The sequence below is a fragment of the Ananas comosus genome, linkage group 15 (genome assembly GCF_001540865.1).
Source record: "Ananas comosus cultivar F153 linkage group 15, ASM154086v1, whole genome shotgun sequence".
NCBI lineage: Eukaryota > Viridiplantae > Streptophyta > Magnoliopsida > Poales > Bromeliaceae > Ananas > Ananas comosus.
Window position 1 is genome coordinate 2566552 of NC_033635.1, and position 26393 is coordinate 2592944.

Here is a 26393-nt window from a genome sequence, read left to right on the forward strand (position 1 = left end):
GGGGGGGGGGAGAGAAGTATAACCTTTTGATTTGCGTTAGGGTTTTTTTTTCTTTCTTTTTTGGTTACGAAAATGGAGAGGTGGAAGAAGCCGCCGCCGCCTCGGGCGCGGCGAGGGTATAGCTGCGACCACCCCTCCTTCTCCTCCACACTCCTCGACGCCATCTACCGCTCCATCGACGAGCCCGAGGGCGCCGGCGCGGCGGCGAAGCCCCCGCCGCCGCCCGCCGCCGCGTGGAGGAGCGCCACCGTGCGGGAGCGGGACGCGGCGCCGCGCCGCCCCCAGCAGCAACCGCAGCCGCCGCAGCAGCAGCGCCGCTGCGGCGCGTGGCCGACGTACTCGACCTCGAGCTCGTCCGAGTGCTCCAGCTACGGCGGGTTCTCGTCGTCCGAGGCCGAGTCGTCGGCGCCCGGCTCGGCCCGGCTCAAGCCGATCCTCCCGGAGAAGAAGAAATCGAGCTCGATCCGGAGCCGGATCCGGGAGTTCCGCAGATCATCGAAGGCCCCCGCTTCCCCGGGGGCGCGCCTCGCGAGCTTCCTCAACTCGATCTTCGCCGCCGCGGCCGGAAACCCTAGGAAGCCCTCCAAGCGCCCCGCCTCCGCCGCCGCCGCGAGCTGCGGCGAATCGGCCTCGGCGTGCTCCACGGCGTCGTCCTACTCGCGCTCGTGCCTCACCAAGACTCCATCGACCCGCGGCGGGCTCCCCCCCGCGGCGCCGCCCCCGCCGCCGCCGAAGAGATCTGTGCGGTTCGGCCCCGTGAGCGTGATCGTCGACGAGGAGCTCCGCCCCTACGAGAAGAAGCTCCCCTACGACNGAAGCCGCCGCCGCCCCCGCCGCGGCGCCCCCCCTCGGGCGGCGCCCAGCTACCTCAGAACCACTCCGTGCTCGCGCTCATCCTGCTGCGGCACCTCGTGCGGCTCCGGCTAAGCGGCGTCGAGCGCCGCCGCCGCCTCCGCCCCGCGAACCTCCCGAAGGATCCCAAAGGCCGGCGCCGCCGCTTCTAGCTCAACTCCTTCGAGCGCTCCGCGCGGGGGCCCCTTCGCCCCCGGAAGCTACTAGACGCCTTGAGGGCCTAGGCCGAGGCCTAGCTCGAGCTAAAGAAGAAGAGGCCCTCCCCAACGCGCTCGGGCCCCCTGACCTGGCGCCCCACCACCACCTGGCCCGGCCCGGCCCTGGGCCAGGCCTAGCCGAACTCGGCCCGGCTCGGCCCGCGGCTGCTGAGCCGGAGCCTGCTGCTCTTGGGCGGCATCGACCTCGTGAGCCTGCTCGAGCTCCAGCTCATGCAGCCGGTGCGCGGCGTCGCCGCGACGACGACGCCGCCGACGCCAACGACGACCCCCGCCGCGCCGCGGCGCAGGGCGAGGGCGTGCCACCGCGAGGAGGTGCGCCGCCGCCCGCCGCCGCCCCCGAAGCGGCGGCGCGGCCGCGGGAGCCCGAGCAGCTACCTCGCCATCTACCGCAGCTCCTCACACCTCCTCTTCCTCCCCACCAGCGTCGATATGGGAGCGGCGCGGGCTCCGCCGCCGCCGAAGAAGGTGGCGAAGAAGGTGGAGAGGTAAAAGCATTGGTTTTTTCTTTCTTTTTTTTTTGGATTGCGTTTAGTTTTCCAATATGAAGAGAGAGGGGGGGGGGGGAGAGAGAGAGAGAGAGAGAGGTGGCTTCATATAAAAAGGAAAGAAAAAAAGAGAAAAGGAAAAAGAAAACATCCTCTCCCTCTACTCTAAGCTTTTACCCTCATCTCTCTCTCTCTCTCTCTCTCTCTCTCTCTCTCTCTCTCTCTCCTTTCACTCGTTCTTTCCCTAGTCTCTCCCTCCCAATCCTCACTCGCTTCCCCCAAAGATCTGTGCGGTTCGGCCCCGTGAGCGTGATCGTCGACGAGGAGCTCCGCCCCTACGAGAAGAAGCTCCCGTACGACGGCGATCCTCTACCAATGGCGAGGAAGAGAGCGGAGGAGATGGCGCTAGGGTTTCATAGGGAGGAGGAGGAAGAGGAGGAGGAAGGGGAGAGCGATTCGAGCTCGGATCTCTTCGAATTGGAGAGCTTAACTGTGACGGGTGACGAGCTCCCGGTGTACGAGACCACCAGCTTCCTCACCAATCGCGCCATCGCCCATGGTCTCATCGTGTAATTTGAAAACCCAAAATAATAATAAAAAAAACCCCCCCTAAAAATAGTTATTAAAAAAAAAAGGGGGGGATAAATGAAAAATATGGTCGAGGGGAGGGTACGTAGGTAATTTAGTAAGCGTGTTTCGCGAGTTAACAAGTTTAATCTGGTGCTTTTATTATCATTATATTATTATTATTATTTTCTTCTTTATTTTGGTAATTACTGGACTAATCTGGTTATTAATTAATTAGCTAATTATTCTATTAGCATAATTTTGTTTCTATATTATTACAACTTTTGCAAACAGTAAAACTAGTTATGCAAAATATTAATTATTCCGAAACAGAAAATTGAATTAATGGTGTCATTAATCTTTTCTATGGGATTCCAATGATTTCCCGATTTACTCTTTTGGGACCACCCAGCAATTTTGCAAGTATGGTAATTTTATTTTTATTTTCTCAATTTTTTTCTAATGGTCATTCTAATTTGGTAGACCATCTCATTCTGCGGCGGAGGACGATTTCGTTAAGAAGCGCCTCAACGGGATCTTAGTGAGACGGTTTGGTGATTCACTATTATGAGTTTGAATTTTATAGTTTTTATTGCTACATACAAATTTTTCGTTCAAATCTCAATACTATATATAAATAAGAATGAGGTGTTTTATTGAGGTAATTTATTTAGTTAGTTCGTAAGATAAGTAATAATAATCTTAATTAAGTTGCAGAGGATGTGCTCATGTGAAATTGAGAGGGTGACAAATAGGAATTTATTTATTATAAATAACTATTTGTCACCAATGATGCAGCATAGAAAAAGTAAAACAGAGGAAAAGGAGAAAAGGGTGCACACGCTTTGTCTCCTATAGGATGAAAGGAATGATGGGGAGAATCAATAAGAAAACATTTTTGGAAGCAAGGAATTTTTCTTGAATATAATTAATGTCCTATATATCTCTATATAAATAACTAATACTTTGTTTACAAAAAAAAAAAAATTACAATAATTTACTACAAATTAAGTAATGAAATGCTACAATTTCTACTTCTTTAATCTTACGGTTTTGTTATATATCCAATTAGATATGATTACATATGCCAGTTTGTAAAATGATGTAGAATTAGCCAGCAAGCGTAGCATTACTTGTAAGTAACTACACATTGAGCTTTAATTTAGGCTTGAACTTATTTTTGAGAGATAGGTAGCACGTTACCCGCTTCGTTTATTTCATTTAGAAATAAACTTAGCTGAAAATGTGAATCAACTAAAATTCGAACTTGGGTCTCGGGTACCAACCACCAAGAATTCGAACTTGGGTATCGGGTACCAACCATCAAGCCCTTTGCCACTTGCTCTAGGGACGGTCGGTCTTTAGGCTTAAACTTATTTTCAAATTTTGCTTGAACACTCGCCAAATGTATAACGGAGATTTTGTAGCAATATTAGGACGAAACTAATTCGAAACTATAACATCGATCGGTACAGCAGCAGCGATACATAGCATGGTTTAGCAGGATTCCTGAACACGAGCCCTAATTAGGGAAACTCTTTGGTAAAAATATAGTGAGCGAAGCTCGCGAGTCTAAAAAAAGTAAAAAATTTAAAATTTAAAGTTTAAAATTTGCAAGACATGTTCCATATGGGCAGTTCTTAATTTGGCTAACAAAAGATCATATAGATATATTATATAGATATGTCAATGCCTATGACAAAGTTCCTATCAAGGATAAAGTTGATGTGAATGAGAGAAGAGGAAAAAGAAAGATTGAGTTGGATTGTGCATCTCTTATAGTGAGTGATCCCTCTCCTTTCACTGCTTCATCTCTCAGTGGGATGGACCCTCACTAAAGAAACATGGTATCACACTCATCACCATCATAAGATTATACACAAAATCCTAAGTTTATACTCTTCTTTAAGCTTATAAGCTCTTTTTTTTTTTTTCTCTGCCCTTTTCAACTTTGGTGACTTAGTCAAAAAGTTATAATGAGTGATTTACTCTCAAAAATAACACAAAGAATTATATATAAATCGATTCCAATGCTTTTGGATGGTTACATTAAACATATATACATAGATGGGTTTAACACTTCCTAACAAGAAATTATCACTTTATGATTGACCTGGAGAAAATAATTTGTGTAAGATTTTCTTTTCTTTTCTTTTCTTTTTTTTTTTTTAAGTTGGTTTTCTCTCATGTTGTCGCCTTGTTTTAGCTCATGGTTACGATTGGCTGATATATTAGTACCTAATTCTAGAACCAAGTTCAAAAAATTATTATATAGTCTTGAGTAATTAGATATTAACATTTCATTAATACTAATTAAAGAGTTTAAGCACGTGTTGGGGAACAAAGAATGGGACAAAGTCCTAAGAACATGCTTCTTAAACTCAGAAACATATGCTAATGAGTGATTAATGAGATTACTCTAAGTTATTCTTATATATAAATTAATTATAGGACTTTTGACTCATTTACTAGGCTAGGTTATTGCTATAGCAATGCGACATGTATAATTTCTTAAAAGTCCTAGTGTTGTAAACCTACCATTTATCAAATGATTAATGAGTAATTGGACTCTTTTATTACCTAAAATGGTGAATCATTCATGATTATATGTAATTAAACAAAGAACTAAGAACTTCAATGAATGAGTGATAGATAGGATCAATAAGATTGAGAGCCCAAAACACACACATACACATACACACCCCTATTTAATTCTCCCTAGCATCATCAATTGAAGTGCAAAGGGTCCCAACACTGAAATTAACCCTAGAAACTTATAGCTTTATTTATTTATTATTATTTTATTATTTTGGAAAAGGAATTTGCAGTTGGGTTAGGACAGGGATATATAGCTAGTACAACTTGTTAGGGTTAGCTAACCCCGTTGTTAGGTTATGCATATATGTATGGGTTGGACCACTCTTCCACCACAGGGATATGTACTCCATGCATTAATATAATTTTTAATGTAATGTCCTATTTATTTATTGTTACACCTCTCAATTAAATGGCTATGTATCCTATATATGTCTCCCTATCCATAAATATACCATTCAGGGGATTCTTTAAAAGCTTCTTAAAAGAGAGGCTTCTTAAAAGAGAGGAAAGGGAAATAATTAAGGTCCCCTCACATGAAAAGGTTCCTCCATGGGAGTATTATATTTGTATATATATATATATATATATATATATATATATATATTACTTAATTAATATGTTATAATACTCTCTATCATCTCTTTGTACTAGCTGGTGATTAAAGAAGTGGGTGTGAGCAATCAATTAGGGGTTGTTTGGCTAATTCCTCAAAAAAATTATAGAACAAAATTTATTTTATAATTCTTTTTGAATAAAAAGTTTAAAAGATAAAAAAAAATTATAAAATCTGAAAAAAAAATTAAAAAATTATATTTTTTAAATTTAACAAACGAAAAACATTTTTCAAACGAAAACATATTTTTAAGTTTTTTTTTTTTTGGAAAACCAAACTCACTCTTAATTAATGATCATGGATTTCGGTACTTGGTGGGAACAAAAATATTAAATTTTTTTAAAAAAACTAAAATATAATTGCATTGAATTAAGATTATTTTACCAACCCACTTAGGAGTTGACTCCATCTTTTTCATCTAATCATAAATGATTATGCCTATCATAACCTAGCTAGATATATGTCGAGCTATAAAATATATATATTTTTTCTTATTAAAATGATTATTTTTAGCTTTTTGTGTGTTATGAAAAAGAGTGTGAGAATTATTAGGTGGTATCTTAGGGAGAATAAGCGACGCATGCGTCAAAATGCATGCTATATATCGAGCCATGAGCTAAATTATTCTCACTAGTTATTATTCGGGTCCAATAATATTAATTTTCTTTTGAAATTCCGCATGCGTACTCTAATAATGCATTGTTTATTTTTTGGTATAGTTATTTGATGTATAAAAAATATAATTTTTTTAGAATCATGGATTTCAATGTGTGAAGTATTTAAATGTTTCGGATCTAATCTCACCATGCATTTACGTCGAGAGATCATTTGTTTGGATGTAATTATAGCGTAGTTAGAGACATATATATTGGATGTCACAAAAAGTATTGCATGCGCTTAGAAATGTGGATAAACCAATTGCTACAATCGAAATATAGTTGTAATTTGAGCAGAGTTTCAGTTGCTGTAATTGAGCTTTTTTGTACAGTCTGTAAAGATTGAATTTAAATATATCAAATCAAACATTATTTATATTTAGATATGCATATAATTATAACTACAGTGCAGTTATTGCTATGAAAAACCAATTAAATAGCGCTTATAAATTTCTGTGGTTTTGATCCAAATCCGACCCGATAAGGCGCGTTTCTACTCTCTATATGATTTCTCTCTCTCTCTAATGATAGTGAGAAATCATGCAAGAGAACTTTGGAGGCAAAAGTCAAATGTTCTCGAGTAATTTATTGTTACATGCAGTGATTGTTCTCAATTTATGTACAGCTTTTTGTTTAAAGTCAAACACCAGTGATCAGGCACATGCACTCTTTGACAATGTTACGCAGTAACACATGCATGCTACATGTTCATGTATATATAGGATGAATAATTTATAGTGCGCGAACGTAGCGATGCGTGTCAAGTGCCGAGAGGTTTCACACATGCAACTGAGAAGTCATATGGGTTCGCCGACACATTTCAGTATCGACAAAAATATACCTCATTTAATTAATATGTACCTATGAATGAAACAAATAGGATAAGAAAAATAACGCAACTTCAACATATCAAGATATTACTGTAATAAATTTAATTTTAAATACAAAATATGATCAGATGCATTATATCTGCCATCGGAGGAGTTACTTGGATCATACGGAGTAGCAGGAACAGACACTGAATCAGCGATCCCGAGGAGGAAAAAAGAAAAAGAAAAAAAAGAACAGAAAAGAAAAGGAGGCATGTATGATGGAGCAACTGGACTAGTAGTTTTCTAACTTTTGCTTTAAATTTTCATGTGTTTCCTTTTTTCTTTTCGTTCACACCAATCACAACCCAAACAATTTGGTGTGGAAGAGATGATCGGGAAGAGAGAGAAAAAAAAAAAAAGAAAGGAAAAAAAAGAGACGAGGGATTAAAATTGTTCGGGCCTGATCGCCCAAATCGGATCTGCTGCTCCAGATGTCGCTCTCACCTTTCTTCATTTAAATAAAAAGAAAATTCAGTAATGGAGCATTCATTCATTTTTATTTATACATTAGTTACGAACTTTACTACTTTGTAGTAATGCACTTATTAAATCTTTAGGTAGCCTTTGGTTCGGAAATAAGGGGGGAATAACCCCTTGTTCCTCCTTTCGTTTCCAAACACAGCGTTTGGTACCCGAGAACAGTAATTTTTAGATTTCTGAAACTAACTGGTATAAGGTTGTTGTTCCATCTTTTTTCTGGAATAAACTTGTTTCCGGATAAGAACGAGGTTAATTAAAGTCTAAATTTAATTTTAATAGCTGTAAATTATTAATTAATTTAATTAATATATTTAAATCATTATCTATTGCTTAAATAATTAATTAATTAATTAATTAAAATTAATTAGTTATAATTAGATAATAATTATCATTAATTTATTATTTATTATTAATAAATATTAAATATTATTATTATTTATTAATAATTATTAATAATAATTATTCTTAATAAATAGATAATCTATATTATTATTAATTTATTATTTATAATTAATTATTAATAATTAGATAATTATTATTATTAATTTATTACTTATAATTAACTATTAGTATTTATTAATAATTATTATAGTTATAATTAATTATTAATAATAATTATTATTTATAATTAATTATTAATAATTTATTTATTATTTATTTTTAAGTAATATTTTGATGTTAATTAATTAGATAATATAATTTTAATTTCAAATTATAACTCTTATTCTTCTTGTTTCAATTTAACCATCCAACCGCTATTTACCTTATTTCTAGGAACAACCTAATTTTCATCCAAACGCAAAATTGGTCTAGTTCCTGCTTATATCTGAACTTGTATCTATTCCTGAAGTAAGCAATTCTTATTTATACCTGAACCAAAAGCAGCCTTAGTTAACAGTACCACTATAGATACCCCTTAATATATAGGGAAAACTTTAAATACCATCTGTGGTTTTATTCTTTCTTGCTTTAGTACCCTATGGTTTAAAATGTATCAAGTTAGTATTCAGTGGTTTCGCACTTTTTCATTTTAATATTTTGTAATTTAAAGTGTATCAAGTTAGTACCCCGTGCGCGCACGGACAAAGCAATTTGTGATGAGGGAGCTCCCAAATGGGAAGCAAACATGACGTATCCCCAATCTCATTAAATTATGAAGGATCCTGACACGACCTGCTCACGCGTGATCTCATCCATCGATCCCACGTGCATTCCTGAATCCTCTTTCTCTCCCCCTTTTTTTTTTTTTTTTTTTTTCTCTCTCTCTCTCTCTCTCTAAATTCACGGGAGTAAAGAAGAGTATGGGCATCCCGTGAATTACTACTACGCCCACTACTGCTACTACAACCCATAATTAATATGAACATATATCACTGTTCCCAACATATATCATTAACTCCTCCCATGCCAATAATAATGTTAATGATAGTAATAATAAAAAAATTTCAAATACCACCATGTGACTTCGCATTTTCTTACTTCAATATCTTATAGTTTAAGTTGTATCACTTTCGTACCCTATGATTTTATTTTTCTCTTTTTGTTATCCCTTCACTAATATTTTTCGTTAAATCGGTGATAAAGATAAAACTAAAGGGTACTAAAGTGAATACCCAATCAACTATAGGTTGGGTATCTGAAGTTTTTCGTATATAATTTAACAAAAAGAGAAAAATGAAACCACAGATCATACCCATCTATAATTTATTGAATATTTAATTTAATACCGTGTGGTTCACAGAATTTTCACTTTAGTATTCTATAATTTTAAATTTTTCACTAATTTAATAAAAAAAATTAACAGAAGGGATAACGGAAAGAAAAAATGAAACCAAAGGATACGAGAATAATACATTTTAATTATCAGGGTACTAAAGTAAGAAAATATGAAACCACATGAGTGGTATTTGAAGTTTTTTCTATAAAATATGAGACGATTTGAGTTCAGTGTCTGACTTTTTACGAAGTTAATTTTACTGGTACAATTTTTAAATTTTCTTGATTTAAGTCAGTTAATGATATTTTAACTTCAAATTTTAAGTTATTTTATAGTTGTGAGAATTGTGTAAAGTATAATAATAAAATCTGCAAGAATAAATAATATATTCAAATTTTAAAGTCAAGACGTCGTTGATTGACTTAAATCAAACATATTGAAAGATTTGATAGTAAAATCAAAATTATGAAAGATTTAATAGTAATTTAAAATGATTCATAGCTTATACAAGTTTTGTACATTTTTACCTAATAACAATAAAATATTTATTTGGATTTGACTACCTAATGTTTAAAAATTTTATTTTTATTTTTTGACATTTTAATTTATTTGATTTGAGCCAATTAGTAATTCTTTAACATTAAAATTTGAATGCATCGTTTATCTTTATCGATTTATTTAATATATTTTATAATAATTTATCTAATTATTTATTTATTAAAATAAACATATTAGCCTAAATTTTACATTTGAAAAGCTATCAAATTATTTAAATCAAATAAATTAAAAAATTGTATAATAAAATAAAAAATTTAAAAGTTTAGATAGCGGAATCATGGTGTTCTATAATTCAGAAAAATGTATACATTTTTACCAACCAAGAATGATAACAATAACAACAATTAATTGAGATATATAGCTCGTACCGTACATATAATATGTTGGAAAATTTGCTGCAACATGCAATAATAATAATAATAATAATATTATTATTATTATTATTATTATTATTATTATTATTAACTGGCTCTTCAACTTCGTACACACATTTTGAATAACGAGTTATAACTCGAAGAACACTTCTTTTATTGCAAGATTCTCCGCGTAATAGCTATTAAATGGTTCACGCGTTTGATTGCTAAATTCGATATATTAATAATTTTTTTTGTTTCGGAAAAATGTGGATTCTTTAATTATCTGTTACCTTTCATATATCCTGGCAAAGGTTTTAGTTCTAATATTCTATTGAGCATTTATGGTTCGATACTAGTTTCATTAAATGCATGTACAATTATATAAGCCATTAAAGAAAGAAAAATATTAATAACTGTATATTATAGTACATTTTGCACAATTACATTTATATGTGTTGTTTTTTTTTTTTTTTTTTTTTTTCTCGAGAGAGGTAGCACGCTACCTGCTTCGTTTATTTCATTTAGAAATAAACTTAGCTGAAAATATGAATCAATTAGGATTCGAACTTGGGTCTCGGGTAGAACCACCAACCCCTTTGTCACTTGCTATAGGGATAGTCGGTATGTGTTTGTTTCTTTTAAAAAACTAATTTTGCACTATTATTACATTCACATGTGTTTGTTTCTTTTAAAAACTTGAGAGGGATACCGACCGTCCCTAGAGCAAGTAGCAAAGGGCTTGGTGGCTGGTACCCGAGACCCAAGTTCGAATCCTAGTTGATTCACATTTCTAGCTAAGTTTATTTCTAAATGAAATAAACGAAGCGGGTAGCGTGTTGCCTATCTCTCAAAAAAAAAAGAAAAAAAAAAAGAGAGGGATGGAGTACTTTTATGTGCTTATTTTCGTTGTTAATATAGCGTAATTTTACTTTTGGTGAAAACTTAAATTACAATCAAAGTCAATTATGGAAAAAAGTGAAAAATAAATAATAAAATGCCATTCATTTTCTATATTTGCAAATTAAAAATTTTAGTTCCACATATATACAAGTAGCTAGTTGAATGAATTCATACACAACAATAAAAGTTATTTTTAATAAAATAGTGGAAAGGTTTTGATCTCGATATTTCAAATTGAGTGAGTATTTGATCTTTTTCTCTTGAGAAACCAGGGGGGTGCTTGGTTCCTCATAAAATACTTCACAAAATTATTTTTGGCTGAAAAAATATTTTTCGTTATTTTTTGAATATTTTTTTACAGATTTATAAAAAAAAACTTTCCTTTTTGCGTTCCAAATTTTTTATCCAAAAACCAAAACTATGAAAATGTCTTTTTCATGAAAATTATTTTCTATGAAAAATATGTTTTTCCCGGTTGTTTGCGGAACCAAACACCCCTAGAATGGCAGAAAAAAATTAGATCGTAAGTCAAAAAGGAGTTACACAACAACTAAAGTTTCTAACCACAAAATGTAGTTGGATCCGACCCAAACTGAATTTTCAAACAGTTTCACGTGCCTGACCGAGATCTGATTTATAATGCTATATATATATAAATATAGAGAGTCCGGCTACTATACTTTTATAAATATTAGATTTTTTATACTTATAAATTTTCGGCCATTAGATTTATTCCATTAATCATTTCCACCAATTAGATCATACTATTCAACCAACTATCCACTCAACCGTAGGGAACCACTATCATTCTAAGTGGAGACCGCCATCATCCTAACCATATATCCCATCAATTAACGATTAAAAATTTATGAGTATAAGGGAATGTATACTCATAAGAGTATAATAACCCTAGCCTATATATAGAGTCCGGTTACTATACTTTTATGAGTATTGACTTCCTTATACTTATAAGTTTTCGGCCATTAGATTTATTCCATTGATTATTTCCACCGGTTAGATCATACTATTCAACCAACTATCCACTCAACCCTAGGGGACCACTATCATTCTAAGCGGCGACTATCATCATCGTAACCGCATATCCCATCAATCAACAGTTAAAAATAAATGTCTACACGTAAAAATCAAAATGATGTATAAGATCCGAAATATCAAGTTCATAAAATTTAACAACAAAAGAAGAAAAAAAAAATGCAAATTCCAATTGCCATCGTATACTTCGAGCTGGGATCTTTTGAAAGAAAATTAAAAATATATCACCTTATATTTTTTTTGTAAATTTATCTGTATTCCTATCTTCGTTTTACTGATGTTTTATTCCCAATAACATAAACCGACATAAACCAACACACATCAAGATAACATCCAACCTAATCTGAATCACTCGCAAAGAGAAAAATAAGAGGACATCAATTTTGCTACCTTCTAATGCAATAAGTATTCTTAAATGCTCGACTGACGAAGTATAGCAAGTGGCTTTTGTTTAAGCATTGTCATAAATTATTAAGACACAATAACATCTTTAAGTACATTTCAAGAACCCTCGCCAAGGGAATGCGATCTCCGAATTCGCCGATCTAAATAACAATTCCATTTGCGAAGGAGCAGGTTTAAATACTTCTGTCCCTTCTAAAGAAAAAGTAAATGGACTCCACATTGTCAATGCTACAGGAAGTCTACATGTACAGCTCATTGCAAGTTCATTTCCTAAAAGCACCGACAACACCATGTAGAATTATTGCGTAGTTGAGCAGAAAACAGCGGCGCAGAGTCCATCTTACTGCTGAGAGCTCAATCTCTGCACATCTACCAACTGATACAGATCGCCTCGTCGTTGCTTCTCCAGGGGAAGGTTGGTCCTGCAGATGTGTGTATATATATACAATATACGCCATAACGGAGAATAAAAGGGTTCCGGATATGAAATAAATTGCATTGTTTTAATCACACAAAGGGTTTGAAAAAGCAATAACATTAGTCACTTTAAATAGCTTCAGTAAATGTATGAATGCATGATGTTCCCTTACAGAAGAAACTTCAGAAATGAGCAGTTGGTTATTTTGCTACAGAGCAGTCAAAATCTTCAATAAAACGCATCGAATAATCCACATACATAGAAAGAATTTTCTACTTGAGAGATCTACTAAGTATACAAACCCATACAAGATGGGAAATAAATTACCTTCTGAGCTCAAGTAGCGAATAGTCAATTTCCTCTATAAGGATTGCTTCCTCGTGCTCGGTAGTCGCAATCACCTCTCCAAACTGACAACAAACAGAAAAGGTACACGAAAGAAGAAAAAAACATTGCAGTGTTAGTGTTTCACTTTGCTGTTTCTAATTTACAGGAAAAAATGGGACATTGAATAAAAACATAATTGACTAATTTTATTTTGGAGAACGGATAAGATTGTATTGATTCTCCAAGTTTACTTACAGGTCCAACAAGGGTGGAATGGCCCCAAGCAATGTAACTAGAGCCAGTATCTCGAGCAGGGGAACAAGTCGCCACATATAACTGAAAATAGAGGAAACAAGCTGTTTGGAGTTTGCAATTCTACTAGATGCAAATGCTGCCATTTCTTTTGCATACTCGTGTATATTGAGATTTCAGAAAAGAACATCAAACAACTGGAGTGGTATGCAATTAGGAAACCAAGATGGAAATACTCTTCAGAAGGGGATTAGGTTTTATATAGAGCAACGAAAGAACCAAGTGAACCACAAAGCTCTGCCCACATATACTGTCGAACCAACAAACCATCTATTCAATAAAATGAAAACCTAGATGATGCTCCGTGTACCTGATTATCAGCAGCCCTGGCATGAAAAGGTAAAATAATCAATAAAAAGAGTACCAAAATAAAAAAGAAAAAAATGGTTAGAACACTTAGTAAGCTGCAACTGTTGAGTAAGAAGTCATGCTTGCATGCAAACATCTGACAAAATTGTCCAATAGCTCCTTGTTAAATAATATGGGGCAACTTTAAATCTTATATTATTGTGTTTAAATAAGATATATTCAGTGTCCATTACATTACTCTCATAGAAAGTTTATATTCGAAGCTATATATCGAAGAGATCCAAGAATCAGGGATTCAAGATAGTGTAGATGATGCCATCCGCCATAAACAGGTGAGTAGAATAAGTAGCGATGCATAAAAATATATGTGCTGGTGTAGAAAGAAATTCATTAGTACACATTACTCTTTTGATATATCTATAATTTCCACAACAGTATAGTTAGTAGAAGCTCATTAAATTTTCTAAAATGTAAAATTTTAGCTTCGGAGAGAGGGAGAATGACTATGACCTATAGCAAACCAAGCTCTTAAGACATTTCATTTATGTAAACACTATACATAGACTTTGAATTCTTTGCAAATACAACAGTACCTTGCCCTCTGCAACAACTCCCAATGCAGAGGACCAGTAGTCATGTTGAATGCCCCAGGATAGCATAGCAAATGAGCACCTGCAATCAACATGTTTCTTCCAGCGATGAGTGAATGGTTGCTGTCGTATGCAACTAATTCAGATGTTAGGTCGGGAAAAAACAAAAAAAAGATAATGCAATATAATAAATTAAACATCCACAAGCACCAGAACTACAACATGAGAATACTGAAAATTTTAAAGCAACAAAGTATAACAACTAATAGCTTTCTAAGAAAAGAAAAATGATGCACAACAGCTAAAATGGAGCACATAAAAAATATCTGATAATAGCTTAAACATCATATGCAAGAAATAAAAAATAAGAAGAAAGAGGGATCAGGATGCGAGGTAATCACATCTTGACAACACATCAAATAGGAACAGACAAAAAAAAAAATCAATAAGAAAGCAGGTTCCAATACAAGTATTGTCGCTTCAACTTGGAAATGACTTTAATCAGGAACTGAAAGAAAGATACCTCTTGCTGCATACAACATTGCCAACTCCTGGAAACGGATGTCATAGCAGATACCTATACCAATGCGGCCTACATCTGCAATCGGAATTGTACGGTCAATCCAAAGCATAGCAAAAGTTCAAAAGCGTAAAATAAACTGCTAAAGACAGCATCTTTTAACCTTAAAAAGAAGAAGAAGAGAGAAGTGAGAAAGAAGGGGATCGAATTGTAACTACAGGAGATAAGTTACAAGATACAAAGATAATAAGTGTGAAGAAACTAAGTGGCTACTCCAGAAGACAATAACCTTCCTAAAAGATCAAAGCAAAACTGACTTGTAGAAAACCGACAGATCGAACATGTAATATCAAATTGATCTACTAGCTCAAAAAATAAGACCCTAACTAAACTATCATCAGAGTTCATCTAACATTACTCGTCAATTTTCAAAGATTAATATTGTAAAGACACGGATGTGGGATAAGTTAAAGTTCGTAGCTCAAATGAGACAGCAGCAATCATATAGCTAGTTTTGGGCGTAATCTATTCTTAATGCAAGCATGACTCTTAGAAAAAGTCGGCATACGCATTCAAATATTTCCTATTCTTTGGTTGCATGTGTCATGCAACGAATTTCCGTTATGTGATGCTCACATGATACGTAAATACACACTAAGATTTGTGAGACCTGTGTCTACGATTGTAGGATGCTGTCCAGCTGTAAGAGTCTTTGATTCCTTGAATGTAATCTTCCCCGGAATATCAATGTCAAAAAGATGTATCTGCATACCATGACATGTTTCATATGAGATAATTCATTAAACCGGCACATCACAAAGTTAAAATATAATGAATAAAATAAATTGTAAAGGAACTGCCAAAATTAGTTCCATAAATATGAGTGTGCAAAACAGTGCGGAAGTTGAAAACCAAATGAGTCTCCACACTTTACAGTTATGCGCAAGGTGTGGAATTGTTGAAGTCCTTCAGTTTTATACCTTTCTGTGTTTTCCCTTGAGCTTGCCATCTGTGCCAAAGACACAGCATGTATTGTATAGACGATCACCAGAGCGTTCGGGTATTGATCCACCGACAATAGTAATACCCAGACTGCAAGCAGCTTCAGAGAGCATGGAGAATGACGGAGCTGCATCACCACCAGCTTCAATATCCTCGGCATACACTGGAAAGCTATCATTCGAATATGGACTATTCCATATTTCCTAAAAAGAATGATATAGACTAGCTTATGATCACAAGCAAGTAAATCAGCAATATCCAGGGAACATATAATGAATCCAAAAATGCTAAACCAAGATGAAATGGATCGGAGCATTATTTAGAAGATATCAGAGTTTGGACCATAAATAACTCTATTTTATTGAGTATTCTACATTCTTTTGCCGTTGACATCTTCAGATTATATGCAACTCCACTTTCCTCAGCTATAGATTAATAGTGAGCTTCATGAGCATATTAAGTATGGAAAGCAAAGTCAAATCACGATCCAGCGAAAACCTAAAAAATGATTCCACACGCATGTACCCAGGCTACTTTGTTGGGATAATACCAAAAAAATTCAATGTGCGTGTTATCTCATCTAATTCCTCTCATACATCATACATCTTCCGCTCTACATTCCAGTGTGACATAGTGCACACTACCACCAATATCATTCCTGGCAATAGATTCTATATTTCATTTTACCTCGCCTTCATCAATTGACACTATGCTCATAAGTTGGAACCAACCGATCTTTGTCATTTCGGGGTAAAAGGCATTATTAGAAGTTAGAACCAACCTGAATCCCTCGTAAGCAGAAACTAGAAAGCACAGTAGCACAAATGCAAAATTGGTAGATTTTCAACAGCGTGTATGTAAAAGATTACAACATACAGTTAAAGGATAACTTCAGGCTAGTTTGCCCTGCCCTAGGGTGTTAGTGTTGTTCAATGAAGCACATTAGTAGAATTACTATGCTAAAATCCCTTCAACAGTATAATTAGAAGCTACAAACGGACCTCAAAATCTCTTCTTTTTTTTTTTTTTTTGCTTCCCGCTGCAGCAGAAGCTCAAGAGCTTTTTACTTTTCAGATGCTCAATTCAAGTAGAGGTAACTGTAGCTGGAAGGAGAAGCAGCGTCGACAAGTCACTTACCGGCAAGAGAACAAGCTTTGCGCCCTTCCCAGCGGCCTCCTCGATCGCACGCCGAGCATGCGCGATGTTCCTCTCCTTATCCGCCGTCACCGACAATTGGCAAAGCGCGATCTTGAACTGAAAACACGCACGCACAAAAAGCGGCTTGATCAAAAGAACGCCACACAAGAAATTCACAAACCACGGGGGTTAGAGCGCAAACAAGCAAGTATGAACCACACCTTCGACACAGGGGGAGTGGGGAGCTGAATCGCGGGGGGAACCCTAGCCTCCTCCGGCTTGTAAGCGGAGGCCATGGCGGAGGCGAAGCGGCGGCGCTGCGTCGGAAGCGGCGGGGATCGGATCGAGATGAGATTAGGGCTCGGTGTCCACCTCTCATCATCGTCCCTTCGGGTGAAGGCGACGTCGCGTGTGGTCGATCACCGCAGGTGCGCTTTACATTTTGGTTTTGGGCCCCGTTAACCGGTTGAACCGGAATTATCGGACCGGACCGGGTTTCCAATAACGGGTCTATCGGGTAGAGAGATGGAGAACGGATCGGATGAGGATTTGACAGTGGCCTAAGCCACACTATTTTAGATACCAAGATATTTCAGTAAATTTTTTTTAAAAAAAAAATATGGCAAGCATGTCCTTTCATTTACTATTATTATTCTTAATATTTTTATAAACTAAGCTAATATACCATTAATAGTATTAAGTTCTTAAATTAATAGATGTGCGATTAGGATGATCTAACATATGAAAATAGTCAAAAAAATAGATCGGTGAAAAATTTGATAGTATCTGATGCTTGATACTATTGATAGTATAATAGTCTAACTCTATTATTATTATTGTTATTATTATTATTATTATTATTATTTGAAGGAAAAACTTCATAAATCACTCATGTGGTTTTGCACTTTTTTTTTTAGTACCATATAGTTTAAAGTGTATCAATTTCGTATACTATTGTTTTATTTTTCTCTTTTTATTATCCCCTATTAATTTTTTTCGTTAAACCAGTGACAATGTTAAAACTAAAAAATACTAAAGTGAATATTTGATAAATCTAGGTGAAGTATTTGAAGTTTTTTGTACATAATTTAAGAAAATATTAGTGGAAGAACTGACAAAAAGAGAAAAATAAAACCACAAAGTACAAAATTGATATACTTTAAACACAGAATACTAAAGTAAAAAGTGTAAAATCACATAGGGGGTATTTAAAGTGTACTCTTATTTGAAATGTAATGTCCATTTGTTATTATCATTGCTATTGGCGAAGATGTATGGAAATCACCTCAACTATAAATGCAATTTGAAATGTTACCCTCAAATTTTTTGTTTTTCTATTGCCATAACTTTTAAATTTTCAACTAAATATTTTTATCCATTTAACGAAGTAGTATATTAAATTTATTACTAATTTTATTAAATTAACAATTAGCTTATCGAATCATTATTCATTAGGCACAACAAATTTCCAAGCTTAGTAACTACCACATAAAAAAAATAAAAGAAATTGCAAGATCAAAAGTTGATGGGCCGATTTCAAAATAGGCTATAGTTGAGAGGGTCTGTTTACATTTTTACCTTATTAGCGGAGTCAAAGACCCGGCCCACGGCCCATGGACTTTTATTGATCGGGTTTTAAACCACAGAATAAAAACGATCCCAAAACCCTCGCTTTCTCCGAACCTTCCCTTCGCCGTCTCCAAACTCCCTCTCTCCTTCGCCTCTCCTCCTCCCATTCCCCTCTATCCACGGAGACCTAGCTAGGGTTTACGCCGCGGCGGAGCACCATACCCCGCGCGCCCATACCCTCTCGCTCGATCCCCCCGAAGCCATGGTCTTGGACTCGTCGATGGATTGCGGCGCCCAACCGATCTCCTCCCCCGTGCGAAGCGCCATCCGATCCATCAAAGAGGTCGTAGGGGACCGCTCCGACGCCGACATCGTCGCCGTGCTCGCGGAGACCCACATGGACCCCAACGAAACCGCCCAGAGATTGCTCGCCCAAGGTGCTCACGATCCACTTCGATTAGGGTTTGCTTTGTTATGGAGTTGCTTGGGTTTGACTTAAGTAGGCTTTAATCTCGCTAGGTGTAGATTCAGTGATGCTGTTAAACCGTATGATTGCTTAGCTTCAAATTTGTTTGCGTGTAGTGTACGGGTCGCATCAAAGTGTAGTATCATGATAACTGATTTAGTTGCTTCTTAGGTTTTTGCATTAAAATGTAATTTTTTCTCTCATCAATAGTTGCTAACACTGTTGAGCTTCCTAAGGCCAGTATTTTAGGATCAGGGAACTTTACCTGGTTATGTAATACCAGTTAACTTCAAGCATATTCATGTGCTGATTATATATATATATATATATATATATATATATATATATATATATATATATTCTCAAAATTGAAATTTTTTTGCATTCGGTAACTTGTTTGGCATCACTTGTGTTTGTTCTAGGGTTCAGGTTTTGTTGTAACAGTAAGATTGCGTTTATGTGATATGTTTGTCATGTGTTTGAATTGGGGAAACAGCCTCTTTGAATGCAAGGCTGTGTGCTACTGACACAACACTTTTGGGCTTGTCGGTCAAATAAACAGTCTTGTCCATGTAATTGTTTCAAGAAACAATAGACAATAAAAAAGTTGTAAGTTTTTAAGTGAATATTGAGATCCAAGATTGAAAAAGAAGATAAATAGTAGACAAGGCGAAGCATGATCTTATCTTTTCCAATTATTTTTTATCTTCTATTGACAACCACTTTGATGAGTTTTTAGAATATAGATCGTTACTGATTCAATCATCATCCATAAATGGCATGTGATGGGAACAATCAAAACCCTTGTTTATGCTTATGCGTCTGACACAATACCCTTGGATCAGTAAATATTTTCGTTCTTTAATGACATTGACAGTTAGAGTTTTTTTTACAACAACATTTGTTGTCCATGCTATTAGTTTTTGTTAGTTGATGCCATTAAGCATGATTCTCTTGTAAAAAACTTTTTGGCTTTTGTGTTTCTATCTTATGATGATGTACTTATGTTTAGTAAATTGATCTATTGCTTGCAGATTCATTTCACGAAGTAAAGAGGAAGAGAGATAGCAGGAAAGAGGTATTCCATTTTAATTGCTTTGTTAATTATTTTATCAAACGTCTTTTGATCAGATATGTATAGTTCAGATTAAATCTTCTGGATACTCAGATACTACTTTAGTCATGTTGTAGAATTAGTTTTGACTATTGTCTTCTATATTTTCGTTGAACCAGTACTTGACATATTGTTTCTTGTGATACTAGAATACAGGTTTTAGGGGTCCTACTGATGTGAAAACTCAAAATCAGAGCAGAATACGGCAGGCAAGACCTCAACGATCATGGGATCAAAATGCTGGAAGAAGAGGTTATCCTCAAAATTCACAACCTGGTAAAGCTCATGAATCTTAGGATTACTTGTTGCTATAAGAATTAGCAATTTCTTTCCAAGAGAAGAAATCTTTTGAAGCGTTATACTTGTTGTGATGTGTTGAACTGGAACATGTGTATTTTCTCAACTGTTTGTTGTGTTTTCCTGCCTCTTAACCCCTTCCCTGCTTCTTGCTTCTTTAGTTAGTTTGGTATTTCTTTTTTGTTGAATTCATCCTCTCAAGTACTTCACTGATTAAGGTCTAGTATAGACATGATGCTTGGTCCTTTTTTAAATTATGCAGTTTACTGTGTCTTTGTAGAATCTGAAATTAAGTATTTAAACTTTTTTTTGATACTATTCTACAATTTTGATGTTTAGATCCTTTTGACCTGTTGTCACTTTAGGTTCTGGGTATCTACGTGATATTTACTATGTGACTAGTGCAGGAATTGTTCAGGTATTCCGTGTTTTAAAGGATGATAGAAAGAGTTCCAAGGCCAATAAGGATGAGGAACCACAATCATTTGAAAATCCTGCATACGTCAACAAGGAAGATGTTCTTGATAGTGTGGACAAGAGGTATGTTGCTTACACCACATGCTCATTTTTTCTATCGTTAATTTTATTGAGGAGGAAGAATCAAGTGCTTCTGTGTTGTTGTGGCTAGGAATATAGTTCAACCAATTCAACTTTTGACTGTGTACTCAGTTAGATCACTTGGTTCATCAAGCGACTCTTTCTTTCATATTTGTGCTGCAGTTATGAGTTCATCACTTTATAAATCTCTGATGGTTGCCTAGATATTTTAAAAATCAGTAGGTTCTTCTAGGATCCTTCTCAAACTGAAGTTTTGCTTTTGCCAACCTTGTACAATTGAAGATTGGCCTTCTCCTAGCGATCATGCGATCTGTAATCTGGTGCTTTGTTAACTATCTTGCTTATTATGACGTTTTGTTCCCTTCTTTTTCTCATAGTTTATTTTTTAATCTTGTTGCAGTAATTATATCTTTAGAACATCTTGTCGAGGGAAGAGTCATTCTTCTTTCTTGCACAAGTAGCTTGTTAGGGTGCCATAGTTATATACCTTTTTATCCTTGATTTGGAGTATATTTTAAAAAGTTGATATGATCACGTGAGTTGTTGCATGTTTCTTTCTGTTAGCTGCCGCTGCTCGGATGGTATAGTTTCCACATATTGTATGCAGGCCAGTAAATCATTTTAATCATTATTATATATTCATGTCTGATACCCTTTCTGTGTAGCTTCAGTCGAAACGCAAGTGATCAAAAGCAGATAGCAGCCAGAAATTGTGAAGGACAAGTTGTAACTCGAAGCCTGAATCGCCAGTTTTATTCTGGTCCAAGTCATGCCAAAGGACTCAAGACATACGGTGATCATAGGCCTAGAGCTTCGAAAGAGACTGCCACAACCAACTCAGATCCTGCGAAAGTGGCACAAAATGGTGTTCAACGTAACTCACAAGTGCTTTCTGCAACAAGCGTCTCAACTCATGATATTGTTTCTCTATGCTCTTCGCCCTCGGACCCAATTCATGTTCCATCTCCTGATAGATCAGCTGGGAATCTTGGAGCTATACGGCGTGAAGTTGGAGTAGTTGGTGTAAGGAAACATTCTTCTGATCGTGCAGCGACTTCTTCAAATGGTTTGCACTCAATTTCATCAATGGCGAAAGATAATATTTCCCAAGCCGAGAAGTCAGGGCAATCTGGGAACTTGTCAAAGAGCAATTGCTTTAGTCGGCCCACTTCGTCAGATAGCAGGTTTTTTTCATCTAGTCATCATAATGGCAAAATACAGCAGCAGCAATCTGTGGGTCATCAGAGAGGTAATTTTCATTTGTCATTGCTTATTGCCTGTAGATATTCTTGGCAATGAAATTGGTCTATTTTGTCTGATCTTCTTTCATGCTTATACAGATTGAATGATTAATTGATTGATGGATTGATATATTTTCTTACTGCTGAAACTATCTTATAATCACATCTGTTTCTTTGTGAAGCTTTTCTTATTGATGCTTAAGATTTTCCAACATTCTTGAGTTCATACCAGATTTCTAACACAATTTTGTAAATTTTGTTAGTCTCTGAGTGGTACCTAATTCCTGCTAGTTTTGATAGATCTTATGGAAACAGTATGAATAGAACTTCAAAACTTGAACCATTTCTATTCCATTTACAGTTATGAAAGTGTATTAATAGGTGGCAGTTGCTACTCGTACTGGCACAACTACGGAGTACTTTAACTAAAATGTCATTACAGGTCTAAGCATATCTTAGTCACTCTTACTATGGTAATGTTAAAAGAAAATCCTACATGACATTGTTGGTTTATATTAATGAAGTTGAACATCTTTCCCAAATGCAGCTGCACAGACCTTGAAGGAGTGGAAGCCAAAATCAAACCAGAAACTCCACACTGCCAATGGTAATGTCACCATGACAGCTTCTTCTACCCCTCCAGCTTGTGCTGATATTTCTACTAGCTTAAATCAGGTGGAAGTAGCTGCCTTGTCTGAGAAGATTGCACAAGCTAAATTTTTGCAGGATGAGCATGTCATTATACCTAAGCATCTTCAAGTGCCAGAGTCCGAGAGGAGTCATCTAATCTTTGGTAGTTTTGAAGCTGGGTTTGATTCTATTATGGCCCATGCATCTGATATTTCAGAAGTCAGGGTTCCAGAAAAGTTGACTGATCAATCTTTTGTGAGGTAGTTGTCTGCTGCTTATGTATTTGTTTTTCTACTTTACTTTTAAAAGTGCAACATTATATAAGTCATATTTAATATGACTTATAACTGATGTTTTATATTTTATTACCCTCCTATTTAAAGAAAGATAACATGATTGAATATGCTAGAGCTATTGATAGGCAATCAGATGCCAGGAATGCATTCTGAAGGTCTCAAAATTATAGGAGGGATTCTTTTATTTTGATTGTTGAGTGGCAGTCGAGCCTCTCTTTGACTTTGGGGTCTGATTCAGTCTCACAGTTTACTGTTTGCAGATCTAGGGTCCTATTAGGGTTTCCTTTTGCATTACAAGGGTAATTTAGGTGTTTATAGGCTTCAATGAAACTGATGGATTTTTATGGTTGATCAATTTATTTTAACTTTCTCTTTTTTTAATCTCTTCTTATTCCAGCTTTATCACTGCTAATCTTCCTCTTCTAAAATAAATTCTATCAATGAATTCTTCTTATGCTTTGATAGAGCAAATAAGGATCGATCCTATTACCATCCAAGAATCTGCCAATGGATCATAACCGCAGATGTCTGAACTTAAGCCAAGAGCTTACTAGCATCCAATGCTATTCTTCTCTCTAATTGCTCAGAATGTTAATGCATCTGAAAAAGCTACTCTTACACTTTTAACTTTTGTTTGGTGAAGTACGTCTGCACCGGTTTCTGAGGGCTCAAGTGAAAATTTCTATGCTGCTAGCCAGGCAAATGACAATGAGTCTCAAGCAGAAACCCAAACTAATTCTCCAGCAGTATATGTGGACGCTCAGCAGTCATTATCAGGAGATACAGAGAGATTGCATCCTCAAAATAGCAGCAATTATTCGCAGATTGGAAATATTTCAAACAATGTCTCTTCTTACAGCTTGTCTGAACCCCAACCTTTTCAAGATGATTCAGCTCTGCAAAACTTCAGGGTAAGTTAAGCCTATATGCATGTTTCAAGCAACCCTTATGTTTTCTTTGTAAAAAGGGAAAAGGAAAAATATTAAAGAAAATTCTAATCTGGGCAAATATCTTTACTAATTTATTATTTCAGGTACTCCTTCAATTTACTGTTACTTAGGCGTCTAGCTTCTTTTTTTTCTTTCAAGATTCTCGGTATTTTGCATTAGTCGAGAGAAAATTGTTTCAGTAATTTCTCATCCTAGAATTTCTTGAGAGCAGGAATATGATCCACAAGCCACATATGGTGTGCCATTTCTCAGCATGACTGTTGAAGATAGTGCAACGGACCCGAATATAACATTAGCAACGCAGGTTAGTTGTTTGGCTCCTTAAGTTCATATTGTCATTTTACTATAGTATATTGGACCAGAATATAACATGACTGTTATTGATTTGTGCATCATAAAGTATGAGTGTAACCATCTTGTGGAATTCCTTGAACAGGTGGGGAGCTCCCAACCGACCAGTATCAGCCACTTGTCTACTTCTGCATCTGTGCAGCAGCAGCAGCAATCTGCAGGACAAATTTATCCACAAATCCACTTCCCAAATTTCTTGCCATACCGACACATCGTCTCTCCTTTATATGTTCCTCCCATTGCAGTACCGAACTATTCTAGTAATGCTGCATACACTCACCTCCCAAACGGAAGCAGCTATGTGGTGATGCCTGGTGGGAACTCACACTTAAGTGCCGGTGGAATGAAGTATGCGACATCTCAATATAAAACAGTCCATGCCTCTGGTGGTACCGCCATATACAGCAATTACTCCACTGGCTATCCCATTAGTTCAGACACATTTGGGAGCGCAACTGGCCTCGAAGATGCGAACAGGATCAAATACAAAGACAACGGTCTCTACGTACCGAATCCATTGGTATGATCTATATTTCGTTTTTGATAGTACTTCCTTCCCTTTTTTCTAAGGCCATTTAGAATAAGCTGTGAATTCCTGCAAATCCTTCCCTTTTTTAGTTTTTGCAACTTGAGCTAACATTTCATGAGCCAAAATGTTGACGGTGGAAGTATTTAGTTTGAAGGTCAACATGTCAGTCGGACATATTTCAGTCCATGAGAAGAGATTTGACCACAAGTTTCAAATACATCAAAAAGGTCGACCAAAATGTAAAATCCAATAAAAAGTGGATAACTTTTGTGGCCGTATTGTAGTAGGCTCAGCACACTATTCAACTCGACACAGATGAACAAACAAATGACAGCGGGATCAACAAAAATCTTCTCTAATCAGCTGTCAATAATTATATTGTGGAATTGTAAAATAACAAATAAACTGTAACGGAATTAAAAATTTGCACTTCGTAAGCAAACTGTTTGTACGACCATTTGGGCATCGAAGCATGGTTGACCTTAAGTTCTCTAGCTATGCAGTTTCCTAACTAACATTTATCCCTAACATAATTTGTGGATTCAACAGACAGAGACTACTGATATATGGACTCAAACACCAAGAGATGTTCCCGGCATTCAGTCGTCTCCTTTCTATAACATGTCAGGACAAGCTGCAACAGCAGCAGCACCCCATGCAGCTTATTTACCCATCCACGCTGCTCACCCCTCGTTTAGTCCGACACCGCAGGTATCTCATGTGCAATACCCTGGCACTTACCCTCCCATGCAGCCCTCCATGGCCTCTATCGCAAGTCCGCACCATATGGTCCATCAGCCAGTCCAACCTGGTCTCAGTGGCAATGTCGGGGTCGGGGTCGTAACCGCATCCGCGGCTCAGGTCGGAGCTTTTCATCAGCAAAACCAACTCAGTCATCTTGGTTGGAATGCCAACTATTGAAGAGGTCTTGAAGCCTATTGTCTGTGTCTCCCGGTTCCCTGTAATGTGGGGGTAAGTGGCTTTATATAAAAAGATATTTTTGGAGCTCTAGCTGTAATGCAAGATGAACTCTCTAATGCATGGAAAGCTTTTCCTTCACTTCAAAATAGAAGAATTGTTATTGGTTCTTCTCTTTATCACTTGAAATCATAAGAGGTTTCTTGCATTGAAGTTTTAAGTGTTTAGATTGGTGGCTTCAATGAAATAGTTTTTTTCTGCATGGGTTTTTCTCAGAAACACTTGTTTACTATGTTATATACTCAAAAATCTGGTATGACAGATTACTTATTAGCGGACAATTAGGTTCTAGCATACTATCTTTTTCGTGCCCTTTCTCGAGTCCTAGTTTGCATTACGCAGGCTCGGGAAATTCGACTCTGCAAATCCATTCATGCAAGAGAACTGTATTGTTTTGTGTGGTTTTACTCTCGTCTCTTACAAGCTGATATATCAAAGCTGAGGTGACAAAATTTTACTTAACGTGTAG

General features: G+C 36.7%; 3 protein-coding genes and 1 long non-coding RNA gene across 5 annotated transcripts in view; 2 read left to right on the forward strand and 2 right to left on the reverse strand.

The window, feature by feature from the left end:
* LOC109720983 overlaps window positions 1-115 on the reverse strand; it is a 1416-nt gene extending 1301 nt beyond the window's left edge. The window contains exon 1 of the long non-coding RNA XR_002219115.1: window positions 24-115. This is a non-coding gene — a long non-coding RNA (uncharacterized LOC109720983). The remainder of the gene's footprint in view (window positions 1-23) is intronic.
* On the forward strand, window positions 7-2720 carry LOC109720982 (protein BIG GRAIN 1-like). The gene is made up of 2 exons (XM_020248362.1): window positions 7-737; window positions 1840-2720. Exons 1-2 carry the CDS (start codon window positions 73-75, stop codon window positions 2126-2128), a joined length of 954 nt encoding a protein of 317 aa, XP_020103951.1. The 5' UTR covers window positions 7-72; the 3' UTR covers window positions 2129-2720.
* LOC109721569 (omega-amidase, chloroplastic) lies at window positions 12350-17364 on the reverse strand. Its single transcript, XM_020249236.1, has 10 exons — window positions 17167-17364; window positions 16946-17062; window positions 15787-16011; window positions 15477-15570; window positions 14810-14884; window positions 14290-14422; window positions 13698-13713; window positions 13331-13411; window positions 13076-13158; window positions 12350-12752 (listed from the first exon to the last, which is right to left on the reverse strand). The coding sequence occupies exons 1-10, from the start codon at window positions 17239-17241 to the stop codon at window positions 12671-12673; spliced, it is 981 nt and encodes a 326-aa protein (XP_020104825.1). The 5' UTR covers window positions 17242-17364; the 3' UTR covers window positions 12350-12670.
* LOC109721262 (GBF-interacting protein 1-like) lies at window positions 18609-26386 on the forward strand. 2 transcript variants are annotated; one of them, XM_020248759.1, is made up of 10 exons: window positions 18609-18951; window positions 20015-20058; window positions 20244-20370; window positions 20799-20931; window positions 21615-22198; window positions 22738-23080; window positions 23760-24027; window positions 24278-24370; window positions 24503-24937; window positions 25496-26386. In XM_020248759.1, exons 1-10 carry the CDS (start codon window positions 18777-18779, stop codon window positions 25865-25867), a joined length of 2574 nt encoding a protein of 857 aa, XP_020104348.1. In that variant the 5' UTR covers window positions 18609-18776; the 3' UTR covers window positions 25868-26386. The 2 variants fall into 2 exon arrangements, with proteins under 2 accessions (XP_020104348.1, XP_020104349.1); XM_020248760.1 differs by having other exon boundaries at window positions 21621-22198.

Bases quoted from the DNA above. Each gene is read 5' to 3' on its own strand.
- LOC109720982 (XM_020248362.1), top strand. From the start codon at position 73: ATGGAGAGGTGGAAGAAGCCGCCGCCGCCTCGGGCGCGGCGAGGGTAT. The intron at 738-1,839 runs ATCTGTGCGGTT...CTTCCCCCAAAG, and splicing joins CCCCCGCCGCCGCCGAAGAG to ATCTGTGCGGTTCGGCCCCG.
- LOC109721569 (XM_020249236.1), bottom strand. From the start codon at position 17,241: ATGGCCTCCGCTTACAAGCCGGAGGAGGCTAGGGTTCCCCCCGCGATT. The intron at 15,571-15,786 runs GTATAAAACTGA...CATGGTATGCAG, and splicing joins TCAAGGGAAAACACAGAAAG to ATACATCTTTTTGACATTGA. The intron at 12,753-13,075 runs GTAATTTATTTC...ACACATCTGCAG, and splicing joins TCGCTACTTGAGCTCAGAAG to GACCAACCTTCCCCTGGAGA.
- LOC109721262 (XM_020248759.1), top strand. From the start codon at position 18,777: ATGGTCTTGGACTCGTCGATGGATTGCGGCGCCCAACCGATCTCCTCC. The intron at 20,932-21,614 runs GTATGTTGCTTA...CTTTCTGTGTAG, and splicing joins CTTGATAGTGTGGACAAGAG to CTTCAGTCGAAACGCAAGTG. The intron at 24,028-24,277 runs GTAAGTTAAGCC...TCTTGAGAGCAG, and splicing joins CAGCTCTGCAAAACTTCAGG to GAATATGATCCACAAGCCAC.